Raw genomic sequence first — 19,203 nt, forward strand, 5'->3', positions numbered from 1 at the left:
ACGCGCCCTCTCTTAACACTTTTAAAGCTAGACTTAAGGAATTTCTGCTAACAAATAATGTTTAAGTTAGACTTAGGTTTTTATTGTCATCTTTTTAAAAAAATTTACTCTCTAGTATGTCTCTTTTACTTTATACTTTTATCTTACTTTATTTTATTTTATTTTATTTTATTTTTACGTTTTTGTGTATGTGTATGTGTGTCTCTTTTATTTTAACTTTTTACCTTTGAGGTTTAGTGGTAAACAATTTATCAGATTTTATATTACCACATATAATAATTGTAGGAGACTTATGCATCTGTAAGTATTGTAATTCGTGTACCTATTTGCAATTACTGAATATTCTTTGTAATTTGTGTAATAACCACTTTGGTGGATAATAAAAAATCTGAATCTGAATCTGAATCCTACTCCGTCCTCCTTTGTCACGTGCATTTTTAGATTCAGGTCATCCTTTGTTGTGTTCCACTCCCTGCTGCAGGTGACCATAAGTTAAGCTGCAGGTAAAAATTCAGGTAATCCATTGTTCTGTGTCCCTCTACCTGCTGCGGGTGTGCATAAAAGACATCTACCTTTTACGTTTCTGTCTCACTCTGTCTGAAGATGTAATATACGAAAGTACTCACTGTCGCTCCTTTCATTTCTCCTGTGGTTAGTTTGCATATATATATATATATATATATATATATATATATATATATATATATATATATATATATATATATATATATATATATATATATATATATATAATTTATTTAATTATACTACTAGACTAACAATATTTGTTAGATGACTGAGATACACACTTATATACACAGACGTACAGTACTGTACGTACACTATGTTGCTCACATGGTTACACTTTTTAAAATAATGTACACTGATGTTTGACGTGTTCATGTAGCTATACCAACTCATATCAGGAGAATCTCACCGACGACTCGGGCTCAAGGCCTGTATGAAAGACAAAATACTTCATGCATTCAGCACTGTATATATCACCAATCTGAGCTAGGTTGTCATGGATCCTTAACCCATACGTGAAATAAGAGTTTATCTAAAAGGCCATCTCACGGATAGGCTGCATTATTAACTCCCTGGTCGAATGCAACACATCAGTACAAAGACATGAGGTAATACTATGATCATAGACTGAGGGCTTATCGTCAAAGGCAGATTGCTACTAGTGTGGTAGCGTAGAGGACACACAGAGGACTAAGGATGCCGAAACATAAGATGTACCAATCAAGTGTGAGGTAACTGACCAAGATGCTTTTCAAGATTTATATACCCACTTGAGTTTCAGGCCTCCCTGCCATTCTTGCGTAGAAAACAATCCCCGTCATATCAGTTCATTCTTACAAGACATTATTTGTAAATACAATGCCTACTCTGGCGTATTAAACTACTGAGTAACGCGGAAGTAGTTGGGCGCGACAATCATCCATTCACTTGATGTAGTGCTGCATTTTTTTGCCTAACGTGACATTACACTTAGTGAGAAGCCTAATGGTTTCCTGTAATCCAAGAACTCATTTACAACACTGGGTGGTAACCATATATCGAGGGAATATGAAGCATACTGTGGTGTCCCTGTTAATACGATTAAGGGACGCAAATGCGGCATCCGTCCAGGAACCATGCTTCCACACTCCTCTCTGCGCCTTGATGTGGCGAGGTGCTGTCCACCGCAATGTTGCATGGGTTCACTGAACGTTAAGGTGTTGGAGGGGCGATTACTTGCCTGCGACTAATAGGTCAGCTCATCTTTACAGACCAGGATTGCTGTACTACTGGTACTGAGTATCATTCAGTCGATTTCAAGGACCTATTATGTTAATGGTCTATGAATGTGTTTTAAAATCTGACAGAAGAAACAATCGGAATAGACAGACGAAACAAAGTGACAGATAAACTGTGAATGAAGATGTGCAGGACTAGGGCTGCAGACTCCTTTCATCTTAGAACTCAGAATAATTTTTTTTCAGGTTTATAAGATGAATTCATGGATATTTGTGCCAAAGGATTAGACACACTGCTGTTACCTTATTTATTTATTTATTTATTTTTTTTCATTTTTGTCGTTCTTGATATTTTAAGGGAGAAAGTGCTGGGGTCCAAATAGTTCATTTTTATATTTTTCTATGATGACTTGAATTACAATGCTTTTCTCAATAACGCTCTTTCTTTTCGGTAAATTGCCTATTACTCGAATAAGTACGTTTTTATTGCACCATCAAGGGCAGCCTAGCATATTGCTTGTCTCTAACTGTGTCACTCCCTCACTCCCTCACTGAGTTACTGTACTTTCTTGAAGAATGAAGTCCAAACCTTAATGGAAGACTGTAAGGACAAGAAAATCGTGCACAAAGGTAGAACTCTCTCAGTGTCAGGTTTCAGACAGGGTGTGGACCCTGAGGTCCGCTACCTTTGTGAGCAGCGACGGCACTTGGGTGTCCCACCAAAAACCGTTTGGCATGGCCAGTTTTTTACCAAAGAACACGAATTTTTGCACAATGGTAGAGGTTAACACACACCAGGCAAAATGAACAGTAGTACCCCTGTGGGAAGGTGGCCTCTCAATGTTTCCAGCCAAAGCCGTTACGCACAGCCAAACTTTAAAGCTGAAGAATACGAAATTTTGTTAATTGATTAATGTTAATCTCGGCGACATGAAAGCGATTTCTTTGTGGCCACCCCTTACGGGATTGAGGCGTCTGGCAATAGATAGACAGATTAATCTCAGCCATGGTTCAGGAAGGGTGGAACTACCGAGGGTCGCCCCTCACGAGGGAGGGGATAATCCTTGAGGGTCTCAGCGAAGTCATTATGAATGGCCATAGTTTTTCTTCTATAATCCACGAAATTTTTTATATTGGTGGATGTTTACCTCGACCACATTTTAGGCAGGTTGGGACCCCTATTGACCACCCCCTTACAGATGGGATGGAACACCCAAAGAAGGGATAATATCATAGTTGTTTTTTTTTTCCTTAGGTCATAAAATTTCCAAAATAGCAAGTTTTTTCTTGGACCTCGTTTTAGGCAACATGAAATCTACAACTGCCACTTCCCAGGGATCATCGCCAGTTCCTTTATGTACTTTTTTTTTTCTTTTTTACTACAAACAAACTTTTGCATTCTGGTAGACATTCACTCCAGCTAAGTTTAGGCAGGGTGGGACCTCCAGTATCCACCCCCAGCGGGAAGAAAGCGTCTTCGGGGGGTGAGAGCATCATAGTTTTTACTTGAGTACACGAATTTTGCACAGCAGTAGACCTTCACCCGACCCAGAGTCTATAGAGGGTGGGACGCCAGGGATTTTGCCCCTCTGCCTCTACCGTAATAAATTATTTCTGTCCTCTTACAATCTTGCAGGGGTTGGTGCGGCTATCAGAGATATCATTTTCCTTGATATATATATACATTTATGATATTTAAAGGTTAGTGTTGTGTACCATCTGCTACTGAACTAAAAAAAAAAAAATCTGTCACATTTAAACTCATCCTACTAGGAAAGCCCCTTTTACAAGTCACCTACTCATTGTTCTCCATCTTGAAGGAATATAAAACTATTGCCACGCTAAAGATGGAGTGGGAAGTCATTTCGTAAATTATGGAAGTAAGGGCACTAACAGTAGGATTAGTATGCGATTCTGACAGTATGCTCTGGATCTTTATCATGGAGTGCGGTAGCACTCCGTAAGTAGAAATGGGGCAAGATCAGTATGGCGTCCTCTCCTACTGGGTATAGGAGCTATCGTGGGGAAACGGTCGCAAAACTTAGTTCTAAGCTTATGAACTAAAAGACCTTCGCTATTCTTGTGCAAAACTAATCGCAAATTGCTAACCTTCGTGGGATTCGCAAAATCGAACCGCAAAAGTATAAATGTTGTTCTTCTTTCTTTCTTCTTCATCAGTCATAACTCCAAAACAAAAAGGCGTACTCAAGCGTACTATACTGTACACCAAAAGGCTGCTTGTCAAATGTTGATGTTTCTTTTCATGTTTAGAAGAGCATTCAGGCTACAGTTTGCGAGTTACGGCCTGAAAACAGCATCGCGGTCACGCGTGAGTATGTTACAGCTTGACTACAGTTAAAGAACGTACCAAAACACATCTTTTCACGGGAAGCCACCCATGTTTTTGCTTTCAGTATGCTATGCATGTAACAATCCAAATCTAACACTTGCTTTGTGGATAATTATACTACACAAAAAGATCATAAGCTGGAAAACAAAACATTTCTTCTAAAATGAGTGATAAGAAGTGGGAATGGCAAAAGTGCACAGGGAAAAGATGAGAAAAGTACAGAAACAAGACAGCATTGAGGAAGGGAGGAGATTTGGAGACATAACCATTACTACATTCCACCAGCTACAAGGCTGTGGCTAAAGTGTGGAATGTAGTAATGAGTATAGGTCTCCAGATCTCCACCCATCTTGAATGCTCTCTTGTTTCTGTGTGTGTGTGTGTGTGTGTGTGTGTGTGTGTGTGTGTGTGTGTGTGTGTTTTCATCTCTTACCTCTGCACTTTTTTTATTTCTACGTCTTAACAATAACAGCCTACAAGAATTTTTTTGTTTTCCAGTTCAAAAGCTCTCCTAAACTTAATTGTGTAGCAGACTGCCTATTTTATACTTTTATCTTCACTCACAGAGCTATCAAATACTTCTCAACCAAATTTAATTGCATGTTAAAGTAGAACGAATAATCGAAATGGTATGTAATACAAGATACGAATTAAAAAGCTTTTTTTTTTGTCAAGATAGTTAGGATCCTTTATAGGTCATATGTGGCTCTCGGATTAGAGTGCATTTTTGAAAGAGAAGTCGTTATGTGTAAAAGAGGTGTCACCAAGATGCAAAAGTGGTAGAAAAACTATGAACAAAAATGCATACCACAAGAGTTATAACTATTTTTAACCTGACATTTAGTAGACTGTCCTACAGGCTCTTTCGAAACATGTCTGAAAAGATTTAGCCCTGAATTTTGAAGGCCATTTTTAGGTTATAATATTTCACTTTATTCATTTTGACTCTAAAGGTAGGCTACAGCCATCCAGTCCTCGCTGACATTAAAAGATCCTTGGCATACAGTAAATTAACTGCACTACATCTCCATTGGTGAGGAGGTTCAATGTGTACGTTAAAGGAAATTACCTCTCCATTCTAGAATCCGCTGTGTTTTCAAATCTCTAATGGTTCGTGTAACTGAATAGAACCAAGCCTCCGTTTGTCCAAGGAAGAAATAAGATTAATATTTTTTGTAGTTGAAAGCGCTAGTGACAAAAAAAGCTCAGTGAAGTAGAAACATGCATATTAAAAAAAAATAATCAGATTTTGCAAATTAGAAAAACTCATGGATAAAAAAAACAGCATTGTGTACTTTTTAGCATCTTGTTTTAATACCTTTCAGTACATTTCTTGTTTTTGTAGAATTTATCAAGTTAATACCACAAACTTTACTAATAATACAGCAACCTAAATATGTGTATATTATTTTAAACACCACAAGCCAGTATGTTTTCGATAGAGTATGCGGTATGAAGTAACGAATATTCATTTGCTGGATTTACTTTTGATGTATTTTTAATCTCTCTCTCTCTCTCTCTCTCTCTCTCTCTCTCTCTCTCTCTCTCTCTCTCTCTCTCTCTCTCTCTCTCTCGTACAGAATGTGCCACTACATGATCATGGTTAAAGAGTTCTATTATCGAAACAACCTGTACAGTATGTACAGGAACTAATTTGGAGACTAATAAAATAGCGAAACTATTGACAAAACAGTAACATACTCACTTACTTGCGTATTATGCACTTTAATATCAAATTCTGATACCACATTTCCTAGCAAATTCATACTGTCTACAAACATTTTATTTAGCTTCAGAATCTTCACATGGGAAGGGTTAGATGTATCACTGAATAACCACATGAAGAGTAAAAATCTCTCATGAGCTACTTTAATCGTATGGTGGCAAATTGGTTGAAATTATGGTTACGCCATCTAGTTCATCAGATGCGGATATCTCAGTCCACCTGTTCACAGATGCCTCCATGGCCTTGGGAGCAGTTAATATCAGCAAAGTCATAGTACTCGGGTTTTGCAAGTACAACACAGTTTTCATCTGTTCCGCCATTTGGTTCTGTATAGTCATCTTTCACATCATACCCCCAGTAAGGTGACCCCATCCTGACCTGGCTGCCATCCACCCACTTGAAGTTCCCCTCCTCCTCCTCATCCGTTGCGCCAATCCAGAAATTATCGACGTTCAGACCTGTAGACAATTTTATTAATAATGTCCTTTCACCTTATCTTGGACACTTTTGTTCCGTTGCAGCTTATTTCCCATAGCTCAAGGGTCAAATATAACAGAATTGCAGCCCTACATACTTTCCATTGGATTTTCTCGTGACTAGCATTATATTCTTGTTAATCTCGTTTTACAGTTCAACATTTGAGATGAAGTTACATCTCTTTTTATGGTCAGGGTAAGGTAAAAGCTTATTATCTAGATATTCAACCGCTTAAATCTGATGAATTATAAATGAAGCATATTCTTGCTTCCTCAAGACAGTTTTGTTTCCTTTGGAGGAACAATTATATTGATGGGGTTAGAAAATCCTTAATAACTTCTTCACATCCTTATTTCCCCCGAGGCAGCCAAATGGAATTAAAAATATATCATCATTCTGAAGTTAATAAATTAACACTAGTGGGCATCAGTCATGCTCCATGGATTTCCTCCCAAAAGTTGATCAACAATAAATATTGTATTGAAATATCAGATTGGATTTAAGAGGTACAGCTGTGTGATGAAATATTTAGGGTTATGTACAGTAAACTCTCATTTATCCGTCGTCATAATATCTGGCCGAACACAATATCCGGTGCTGCGGGCTTGGCTTTGTTAAAGCAATATACAGCGAAAATATGCAATATCCGGCACCTAACCTGGACATAACCAGCGGTTCTCTATGCAATATCCAGCTTCGAAGTGTGTCAGCTGGCTCATAAACTGAAGCCAACCAGCACTGTGTTACTGTATTTTATCATTACTTTATTGTATTTTATGCTTAATTTTCATCTTTTATTCATGGGAAAGATATTTGGATAGAGGGTTGAGAATAATAATAACGATATATCTGGCTCAACAATGAATATTGAGCTGATGGGGGGAAAGTATGCAATATCTGGCTTTCTTTTTTTTTTTTTTTTTTTTTTTTTCAATGTCCGGGGTAGGGTTTGGCTGAATTATACCGGATAACTGAAAGTTTACTGTATTTCAGTGTCTTATTTTTAATGCCCCCATAGTTCGAGAAATCGAGCCTAAGATGAAGAAGAAAACGACAGAGAAGAAATACATTGTGGGAAAAAGAAAGGAGTTAACTGCTCAGTTGGAGCAATAACATTTTTCCTACCTTGAAACACAGGTGAGAAATAACAACCTTCAAAACCTTTAAAATGGTACCATACTGTAAATCATACTGGTCATGAACGTATACTTATCTTTTATCTTCGTTTACCTGGTGATTATGGAACATTTAACACTTCTTGTCAAGTTGGGAGCATGCAGTAGCTTCATTCTGTAATCAACATCAGTGCATAATAATTTTGGAATAATCATTTAAGAACCACAAGTAATGAAGGGGGGTAGCGAATTCGGGGGGGGGGCGAGGTGGAGGCAGCCGCCCTCCTTAAGGGTCTTGAAGTCGTGTGGGGCTAAAAAAAAAAATATTTAATAATAAATAAATGGATAAATAAATAAAAAAATAAATAAATAAATCACATCAGAGAGAGAGAGAGAGAGAGAGAGAGAGAGAGAGAGAGAATTATGAGACTCCCAGATGCATTATTGTTCATTTATTCCATAGGATCACTAATAAAGCTTCGTATTGAGCCTGAATAATTTTCTTGCTCTATTTTTCGCCATTTTCACTAAAATGAGATATCATCTAAATATCCCAATACATACCATAATAGGCCTCAGCAAGCCACTAAAAGTACTAAATTTTCAAAACCTTTCCTAGGGGGGCTCACAGCGCCCACCCAGACCCCCGAGCTGCAGAGGTTCGCTTCGCTCACCTCCCACCAGCTTTTCAAGAATCTATAGACATCATTCTTCCGTTCCCCCTTGTGAACTTTCTAGCATCACCCCTGACGTAATGTGACAGCACTTCTAGTGAAACATGTAAATATAGCATTTGGTACATAAATATTGCATCATGCTTTATCCTATTACAACGCAGTTGCTGGTCCAGAAATTACCTTGAAAACTACATAAAATACAATATTTTCATTGCTCTTTTTTATTTTACTGTATAACATACCAATGTAACGCAATTACAAGAGAATATTTATGTCTTGGCTACCTGGTGTGTCTTAGGATACCTGAAGAGAAGTGAAATTAAGAAAGGAGATTCTGGTCGACTTCATGCACCAAACAATATCAAACCAGTTTTAATCTGTGGCACTAAGCCTGGCACAGTACATACAAGCAGATGCTACCTGAAACATTTTCCTTCCCTTGCCACTGAACATATTTGGTTGTAGCATATGGAACATAAAGAGAGAGGACTGTTGTAGAAGGGCAGTAGGGCTGCTGGACCTCAAGGAACAAGTGACTATGTAAATGCCCACAGTTGGAGGTATTCAAAAAATAATGAAAAGTCCTTTCTCCCATTGCTGGGTCCCATACTTTAAATTCAAGTCTATTTGGGGACAATGTATTAATCCATTCACTCAGATGACATAATCTATATTCTATTATTGCTATTTCCAAACGATTTTGTTTAGCCCAAAGAAGACTTCTTGAACTTGGGAGGTTTTATACCGCTTTCATTAACTTTTCTTTGCAAGAAGTCGCTGCTATGAAGAAAAAAATATCTTCTTACTGTTCCAAAAATATAAAAAGGCCTCACAAGTGCAAATGGGTGAAATAAACATATGTGCCATGCATCTACAGTATAGTAATTACTACTTCTTTCATATTATACAAGAAATTACTTTGGAGGTTTCTAAACATCGCTTTCTTGGCGATTCATTTTGTACAATATACTTCACTGTTTTTTCATATGATATTTACGGAAATTATGTCCACACTAAATCAGTAGATCTAACATGGGCGATTTTTTTTTTTTTAACTCAAGAAATATAACTGAGTAACGTACTATGATGTCTCCTGTGCCACACAGAAAGCCTGCCAGTTGCCTCAGTGGCTCTCTGAACGTCATAGCCGATGTCACACACACATATTTATCACACTTCATCCCACTGCTTCGCAATAGTAAGCTTAGAATATATGTTTTGGAGAACGGAACCAAGCAATAAACTCACGACTGGTTACTCTCCCTATTAATGTCTGTGTACGCATTTACAACCATATGAGATGGATATGCCATACAAATTACTACTTTTTCAACAAACTCGCTTTTATAAATCTATAAATTGTTTATGAAAAATCATAATATCAAAATACGTGGCACAACTAGCTTGCAGGTCCAAAGCAAAGGGAACGTGCCTACACAGTAAAGTTTTACCCATAAACTGACAACTAATACAAAAGGAGTTAAACTGTCATATGTGAATGTATCTAAGAAGTGAATGTGAAAGTGAAAGTGTAGTTGTATTTGTTTTTCGTAATGAATTCAGCTTTTATAATAAAAGTTACAGTATTGGCGTGAGAAAAAATAATGGCATATTCTACCCTGTATGAAGTCTGTCTATCTATATACCTAGGTTGTTCCCCCACCCCTCAGAAGAAAAATACGGTATAAATTATGTTTCAGAACAAAAGTTTCACAGTCTGCAAATGCATGTAATGGAAACTAGCACAGTATGGCTTGCAAAGACATGTTCTGTTACAGTTTGAGAATAAATTTAATGTGTGCTCCTGAGCAACAACTACAAAATTATTTGTTTCTTAATGATAAAAAGACGATCTCGCAAATTCCTGGCAAGGGGCTGACATTCGTCGAGAAAGTGTGACAATACATGTATGTAAATATAATTATTAACTCTGTATACGAAGGGTGCGTCCAGTGAAAATGTAGGTTTCCCAGTATTAATGTTCATGCAAACTGCATGATATGTTCAGTAAGTATAATGAGGTGTGTCCCAAACTTCGTCATTCTATGAAAACCTACTCTACCTCAACTGCTCATAGATCTGTCCATTAAACGGTATATTTTTTTATTTAAATTTCCCTTCATGTCGCTCTGACATCCTGCCTGAATATTCTTTAACAATATTTGACAGTTTCTCTTCGTTGCGTGTGTGTGTGTGTGTGTGTGTGTGTGTGTGTGTGTTTCTAGCACGCATCAACCGTGCTTCAGTAGTTTTTGGTAGAGTTAGTTCCAGTGTTAATGCAACAGGTTAAGGTTTGCCAAAAGCCAGTCTACTCAGCTGTATGTCTTTCCATCCTGTTCTGTGCATCTGAATCATGGACCACCTATAGACGTTATCCACAACATATATCGTCTTTTCACACTCGAGGCCTCCGGCACATCCTCAGCATATCATGGCGTGATAAAATTCCACACACACGCAAATGCTTCAGCATTTAAAGTATCGAAGCCACTCTAGCCAAACAACTCAGTGTTCATGTTATACGAATACCAGAATACCGACTACGCCGTCACATTCGTTGGAGCTCTCAATAATCCTGGAGAACAGAAAAAAAAAAAAAAAAGACGTTATTAGGACCACACTAAAAAAAAAATATATATATGCAACACTAGCCCAGGCAGACTGGAGGACACTGTTACCAACAGAACACAATGGCGCTCCCTGTGTCACGATGATCTTGCCCGTCTAGAGGAGGAAAAATCCCGCATTGGACAGCCGTAAGTAACTGTGTGTATGATACACATATACAGTATATATATATATATATATATATATATATATATATATAGATAGATAGATAGATAGATATAGATACATACATACATATAGATAGATAAATAGATAGACAGATAGATAGATATCATCCCATCTCATCTCATCAGCCGTTTGAGTGTCCACTGTAGGGCCGGCCTATCCCGACCGAAGTGGGGACGTTACAGCCAATGTATCTCTACCAAGTGGTTTAGGCTGTCTGGTAGAGATTGTATGTAGGGTGAGAAGTGCTTGTAAGTGTAATTGTAGTGTTGGAGTGGCTTTGGATATGTGTGTAGTCTGTGAACCAAGTGTAATCGGCCCGTGCAAGCCGACTGGGTGCAATCATACTTTACAGTATGTGACACTGGTTTATATATATATATATATATATATATATATATATATATATATATATATATATATATATATATATATATATATATACATACAGTCGACCCTCTGTCTTCGCAGGGGTTATGGGCCTGAGACCCCCGGGAAGATCAAAAATCCGTGTAAAATTGGTGCCCCCCTAAAAACACCCCTAGCCTCCCATTTCCTTCTTTAATGAAAGGAAATCCCTGTGTACATGTCAATAAACACTTTATTTATAATTAAAGTATGAAAAAAATAGTTTAATTGCGTAGGTGGATGGCCGCTCACACCGCAGGTCACACTCACTCTCCACCACCGTTACCAGGATTTTCCCTCCCGTAACTTGTCCAGCAATTCTACCTTCTCCTGCAGGGTCATTACCTTCTTCTGGCGCTTGGGGTGCCTTCAGGAGATGTCTTGGCTGCTCTCTTAGGGCCCATGGTAGATAAAATGATGGTGTCATGGAGAGATCAGCGAGTACAAGCACACACAAGCGTGGTCACAGTGAGAATGGAATTTGGGACAATTCGCCGTCAAGTCAATTCGCAGTCACAACAATAACAAGACAATTCGCCGTCAGGACTTTTCGCCGTCAGGACGATTCCCCGTCATTTATTTACATACTATAATAGTCTTTTAAATATACGAGTTTTAAAAGTGGTGGTGGTTTATTGTTTTTATAATAAATGTAGTGACATCTGTTGAGGCTCAGCCATATCTTTCCCCACGGTTTGCGTCCACTATGGCCGATCAGAATAACACGTTGGATACTGTCATTTGAGATGAATATATACTTGTACCTCTCCAGAGTCATTTTAAAACTTACCCAGGATGTTGTAGTACCAATGAAAATTAATGAAGACAGCTACAAGTGATGCTAGAATATAATTCAAAGTCGACTACAGCGAAGTAGAAACACGTTAATTACTGGCTAAAAGCGCAACTTATAAATGATAGCCAAAGCCTACGCTATTGAATGAACATAGACTTTGATAAACCCCCTGAAAATTAGTTATTAAAGTATTAATTATTCAAAAATAAGTATATTTATAGAATGACGGGGAATCGTCCAGCGTGCGAATTGTCCTGACGCGGAATCGTCTATGTTTTGACGACAATTGTCTGACTGCGAATTGACTTGACGGCGAATTATCTCGGAACCTGAGATTGAGAGAGCCTGCCGCGAGAGATTCAAAACAATGCGGGGGTGGCGCTACAGGCGGTATTCAGCGTGTGGCGCGCGATTTGAATGTGTTTCCATTTTTCTCTGGACTTCAAGAAATGTGATTTGGTTTCCCTGGTGACAAACCGCGAACAATCGAAACCGCAAACATATATATCTATATATCTATATCTATATCTATATCTATCTATCTATCTATCTATCTATCTATCTATCTATATATATATATATATATATATATATATATATATATATATATATATATATCATCTCATCAGCCGTTTGAGTGTCCACTGTAGGACCGGCCTAACCCGACCGAAGTGGGGACGTTACAGCCAATGTATCTCTACCAAGTGGTTTAGGCTGTCTGGTAGAGATTGTATGTAGGGTGAGAAGTGCTTGTAAGTGTAATTGTATTGTTGGAGTAGCTTTGGATGTGTGTTTAGTCTGTGAACCAAGTGCAATAGGCCTGCGCAAGCCGACTGGGTGCAAGCATGCTTTATAGTATGCGACACTGGTTCAACCACAGCACCCCTTACGTCCGCCAAGCAGTACGTGGCCAGAAGAACGCTCCTAAAGTTTATTACCCTGGCGGGGCGCGAGCCCTCGTTCTTCAGTGTATGAAAACACACAGTTTACCACTGTAACACATAGGCTCTCTCTCTCTCTCTCTCTCTCTCTATATATATATATATATATATATATAGATAGATAGATAGATAGATAGATAGATAGATATAGATAGATAGATAGATAGACAGATATAGAGGGCGTTTCAAAAATAGTGTTCATAATGTTCAGAATGAATAGAGTAGGAAAAATAAATATACTTTACTATGTGACATTTTGGGGAATATGTCATATTTACCGTGATATTACACATTTTATGTTTAATAGGAAACTCTTGGGGATGGAAACGATCAGTAGCTTATCATCACCTCAGTATCTTACTTTTTCATAATCTCGTGTACACCGATGTAATGTACTCTATGAACGAAACCTACAATAATGTGAACCTGAAGCAGCAAATCACTGTTACCTCATGGGTTTGAACGAAGCTTCGTGATCTGAAGGTACTGTTAGAAGGTGAAAGAAGTATGTACCAGCAGTCTTAAGTCAGCACCGGACATGGAGCCATACACGTCTGCAGAGTACACAGACATGTTACTTACGCTGGGTGCAGCAGGAGGAAATGTAGTTGAAGCAGTAAGAATGTATGGTGAGCGATATCCTAACGGGAGGCAACCATCTCAGCCAATTTTCCTCCGCTAGAACGACGACTACGGGAATATGGCACACTGAATCCACATGAAGTGAACAGAGGAAGGCCTCATGCAGAGCACCTACGCGATGTGGAAGAGGATATTCTCAACGCCGTCGGAGATGAACCATCTACAAGTACACGTCGACTTGGTGCATGATTCGGTGTGGCTCATGCATCTGTATAGTGGATTGTAAACAGACAAGGCCTGTGCCCGTATCATCACCAGCCCATCCATGCTCTGACCGAACGTGATTATCCCCAGCGAGTGGATTTCTGTAGGTGGCTTCTTACTCATGCGAGGGAGGACAACGGTTTTCTTGCACATATTTTGTGGAGTGATGAGGCTGTGTTCACAAGAGGTGGCATGCTAAACCAAAATAATACACACACATGGACAGAAAACCCGCATGTAACAACAACAAGGGGACATTAAGAACGCTTTGTGATCAATGTGTGGGCCGGTATTCTTGGTGATCATTTAATCGGACCATTTTTGCTACCACAACGACTTACAGGCAATGTGTACATGAGATTTCTTCAGGATGACCTCCCCATACTACTTGAAGATGTGCCCCTCAGAACACGTACGCAAATATGGTTCCAGCATGATGGGGCTCCAACTCACTTTGCACGAGGTACGAGGAATTTCCGTAATATTATGTACCCTGACAAGTGGATAGGCCGCGGAGGTCCCATTGCCTGGCCACCTAGATCACCCGACCTAACTCCACTTGACTTTTATCTTTGGTGACACTTGAAGAGCAAGGTGTAAGCTACACCAGTTAACACCTGTCAGGAACTATGGCAAAGAGTTCAAGAGGCGTGCAGAGAAGTAAGGAACACACCAGGGGTATTTGAACGTGTACACCAGTCACTTCTGCACCGAGCCCAAGCCTGTATCAACTAGGGGGGGAGAAATTTCGAGCACCTATTGTAATTCTGTAGTGTACAATACATTGGTGTACACAAATGTATGAAAAAATAAAAGTATTGAGGTGATGGTAAGCTACTGATCGTTTCATCCCCCTAAAGCTTCCTATAAACATAAAATATCTAATATCACGGTAAAAATTACAAATTTCCAAAATGTCACATAGTAAAGTATATTTATATTTTGCTACTCTGTTCATTCTGCAATTTATGAACACTGTTTTTGAAACACCCTATCTATATATATATATATATATATATATATCTATATTTTTATATATATATATATATATATATATATATATATATATATATATATATATCTATATATCTATCTATCTATCTATCTATCTATATATATATACATATTTCTATATATATATATATATATATATGTATATATATATATAATATATATATATATATATATATATATATATATATATATATGTCTATGGATATATATATTGTTGCATAGCCTGTGATTTCATCGTCCTTTGTGTAATTTTAACGCACAGTGTGCTGCATGTTTGGTCACGAGCGTGTTCTGCCTCAGTCCCCCCCTTCTACCGTTATAGTAGAGTGGGTCGTCCTTTCTGTTGTTCAGAGCAGGATTTTCAACTCTTTGTCCCCATGGCTTCATTTGCGCGTCCTTCTTGCAAGTTGTATCGAGCTCTGCTGGCCCCTATATAATGAGCTCAGTCTCTGCATCATTGCCACTTAGATCTACTCCTCATTTTGTTCACATCTCTGTCCTCCCCTGTACAGTTATTCTTGTGAGTGTTCAGGAAGTCTCCAACCATCTAGCAGCTGTGTAATTTGAGTATAACTGTTATTGCATTTTTTCCTTGTACTATATAGAATAAGGTCTTGATTTGTAGGCCTAGTGGAGTTTTTTTTGTAATTTATATAGGATTCATTTTGTAAGCCAGTTTTAATATTATTTTGTATCTGTAATAATTTATCTTGCATTAACTGAGCATTACCCAGTGTATTTTCATTTTATCAGGGCTGACTTAGATAAATTTCCTCATGCCAATTTCATGTTAATAGAGGCTATTGCAGTTAACCATATATTTAACCTGTTTTTTGCCATTACATTATCCTTATGAGTCCTGAATGTTTTGTTGTTAGTTTGAGCATTAAACTTTAACTTGTAATTTTACCTAACTCTTTTGTTTTGAACCTGGAACTTTACGGGACAGTAGTGACAGTATTCTCACTTAATGTGTACATTATCTTTCTCTGTTCCATAACAATATCTATATCTATCTATCTATCTATCTATCTATATATGTATATTTATCTATCTATATATATATGTATATCTATCTATCTATATATATATGTTTATCTATCTATCTATTTTTATATCTATATATATATATCTATATATATATCTATCTATCTTTATATATATATATATATATATATATATAGATAGATAGATAGATAGATATAGATATAGGTATATAATCATCATCATCCGGACATCCTTTCCCATCCAAGGGCAGGGTGAGGAGTAGCAATGTCCAGACAGCACAAACTTGCCCAATCCAAATAGGCCACACTTCCATTCACTCATCATTCAAGCCCCCAAATTCCTGGCTCTACCGGATACGCCAAAAACATTCACCACATTCTGCAGCTTCATACAAACGTATCCGATTGAGTCAGTCCGGACGCTGCCATTCTTACAAGGGGTGCCAAAATCTCTGATCATGCACTTCTCCTCACAGCATTCATCCAGCCAGCTCGATCTCTTGTCAGGTCCCTTGCCTCACCGACTTCCGTATCTCTCTTCCTGAAACACTCATCTACCATATCTCTACACCTTCTCCTTCGTCTACCTCGCCTCCTCCATCCTTCAAATTCGCTCAGGTATACCTTTTTCACCACTCTATTGTTATCCACTCATTCCACATGACCATATCATCTCAGGACATTCTCATCGATTCTGATGTCCACCGACTTCCTCACTCCACACCTTTCACGAATCACATTATTTCACATCCTATCCATCCTCTGTACTCTAATTACATTCCTCAGCAGTCCCATCTCAAATGTTCTTTCTCTTGACTTTTCATTTTCATGCCACAGCATAGTTTCACACCCATATATATATATATATATATATATATATATATATATATATATATATATATATATATATATATATATACAGATATATATACAGATATCCAGGGGCAGGATCCCACTGCTATCTGGCGCAACCCCGGGTGGTGGATAGGGGAATGCCTTGTAGATATACAAGGTACCGTCTTAGATGGCGCGGACCATGGAACCCGCTATAGATATATAGGGCTCCACCGAATATATTGAATAAGGTAGCACAAAAATTACATGTCACCAGAAACTTTGTGGCAGGGAGGTGAGATTATCTGCCACAATCCTCCCAACTAAACATGAGTTCTATTGAAAATGATTTGACGGGCGTTCCTGTTGGATCATTGTCTACTAAAGGTCCAACCACACTGCCTCCTGTGCTTACGGGCAGTGTGCCACCGAAAGTGAGTAGGCACTGTGTTGGAAAACTAGACTCTTGGATGTTAAACAAATTGAAATTGATGAAGATCTAAGCATACAATGTAAGAAGCCTCGCAGAAGATTACAAACTTGATAACCTGATGACTGAACTGGAAAACATTAGTTGGGATATTGTAGGTTTGAGTGAGATCCACAGAAAAGAAGAAAAAGTAATTCAGCTCGAAGACAGCAAACACCTATTTTACTACAGAGGAAAGGAAAATGAAAGAGTTACTGGGGTAGGATTTTTAATTAACACAAATCTTGCAGACAACATTGTTAAATTCAGCAGTGTATCTGAATGAGCAGCATTTGTTGTCATTAGACTAGGCAAAAAATATACCATGAAAGTCATACAAGTATATGCACCAACTTCTCAAAGCCAGATGAAGAAATAGAAACATTCTATGATGACATCTTCCAGATTATGGAAGAAGAAAAGACAACATATACTATACTCATGGGAGACTTCAATGCAAAAGTTGGGAAGTCGAAAAGTGGAAAAGCATGTATGGGAAAATTTGGAGTGGGAAAAAGGAATGAAAGAGGAGAATTGCTGGTAAATTTTGCTGAAATGTTTAACATGAGAATAATGAACACATTTTTCCACAAAAGAACAGGGGGAAAGTGAACCTGGAGAAGCCCAAATGGAGAAACAAAGAATGAAATCGACTTCATTATAGCAGATAAGAATAACACGATCACAAATGTCACAGTTATCAACAATGTAAATATAGGTAGTGATCATAGAATGGTTGGTTGCACAGCCAGATTCAATTTCAGAAATGAAAGAAAGAAGATTAAAGATAAAAAGATAGGCCCAATAATAGTAAACGAAAACAAAGCAGCCTTTCAGTTGGAAATAAGGAACAGATTTCAGGCTCTAAGTAATGCTTAATGTGACACTGATGAGCTGAATGACAGACTAACAAAAGTGCTAAGAGAATCAGCAGAGGTAGTAGGAAAACCTAATACAACCAAAGCCAAGAAGTATTCAGAAATGACACTCGAGCTTGTGAAAAAACGAAAAGAAATGAAAGTAAAAACAAAGACGAAACAGAATGAGCAGAATTAAATAAGCTTATCAACAAAAGACAAAGAGAAGAAAAAAAGAAAGAGAAACATGGAGCAGATCAAAGAAACCATCAAAAATGGAAAAAGTTTGAAACAGGTCCGAAGCAAAATAGCAATAGGAAAGCAACAAATGACATCACTGAAAGAAAAAAACGGTGAAATCATTGAATGCAGAGATAAGATGGTAAAGAGAGTTGAAGAATTTTACAAAGAACTGTATGCATCAAAGACAGTAGTACCAATAGCTAACTTTTCAGTTGACAAAAGTGAAATACCTGAGGTAACACCAGACGAAGTAAATATTTATCTTAAAAATATGAAAAGAGGGAAGGCTCCGGGAGAAGATGGAATAGTAACAGATTTACTTTTGGATGCCGGAGTAGAAGTACAAAATAGGCTTGCTCACTTACTAACCCACTGCATAAAACAGAAGAAAAGTCCCAAAACATGGTGTAATGCAATAGTTATTTTACTTTACAAAAAAGGTGACTCAAAAAATCTAAGTAACTATCGACCCATTAGCTTATTATCAGTCATTTACAAACTCTTCACTAAAATCCTTACGAACAGAATAACAACAATTTTGGGGGGAAGCCAACCTCGTGAACAGGCAGGATTCCGAAGCGGGTATTCGACCATTGATCATCTATATACAATGAACCAGCTAATTGAGAAAACTATAGAATATAATAAACCACTGTGCTTAGGTTTTGTTGATAACGAAAAGGCTATCGACTCAGTGGAGCACATAGCAATTATAAATTCATTGCGAGAACAAGGAGTGAATGAGAACATTGTAAACCTGCTAGAAAACATATATAAAGAGGGAACTGCTACAGTTAAATTACATAAGGACTCAGAAGAAATTAAGATTGAGAAGTGTGTGCGTCAGAGAGATACAATTTCACCAAAATTATTTACAGCATGCCTAGAATGTATTTTCAGAAAGC

The 19,203-nt window shown here is 37.8% G+C and overlaps 1 protein-coding gene across 1 annotated transcript in view; it reads right to left on the minus strand.

The window, feature by feature from the left end:
• Positions 1-6,031: 6,031 nt before the first annotated feature.
• The window catches only part of LOC145411610 (asialoglycoprotein receptor 2-like), a 62,955-nt gene continuing 49,783 nt past the window's right edge, over positions 6,032-19,203 (minus strand). Inside the window, exon 3 of the mRNA XM_080281619.1 lies at positions 6,032-6,279. Within this exon, the coding sequence (XP_080137745.1) occupies positions 6,032-6,279 (248 nt within the window). The remainder of the gene's footprint in view (positions 6,280-19,203) is intronic.

The sequence above is a fragment of the Coenobita brevimanus genome, chromosome 90 (assembly GCF_032717465.1).
Source record: "Coenobita brevimanus isolate Jiangsu-jjx chromosome 90, ASM3271746v2, whole genome shotgun sequence".
NCBI classification, from domain to species: Eukaryota; Metazoa; Arthropoda; class Malacostraca; order Decapoda; family Coenobitidae; genus Coenobita; species Coenobita brevimanus.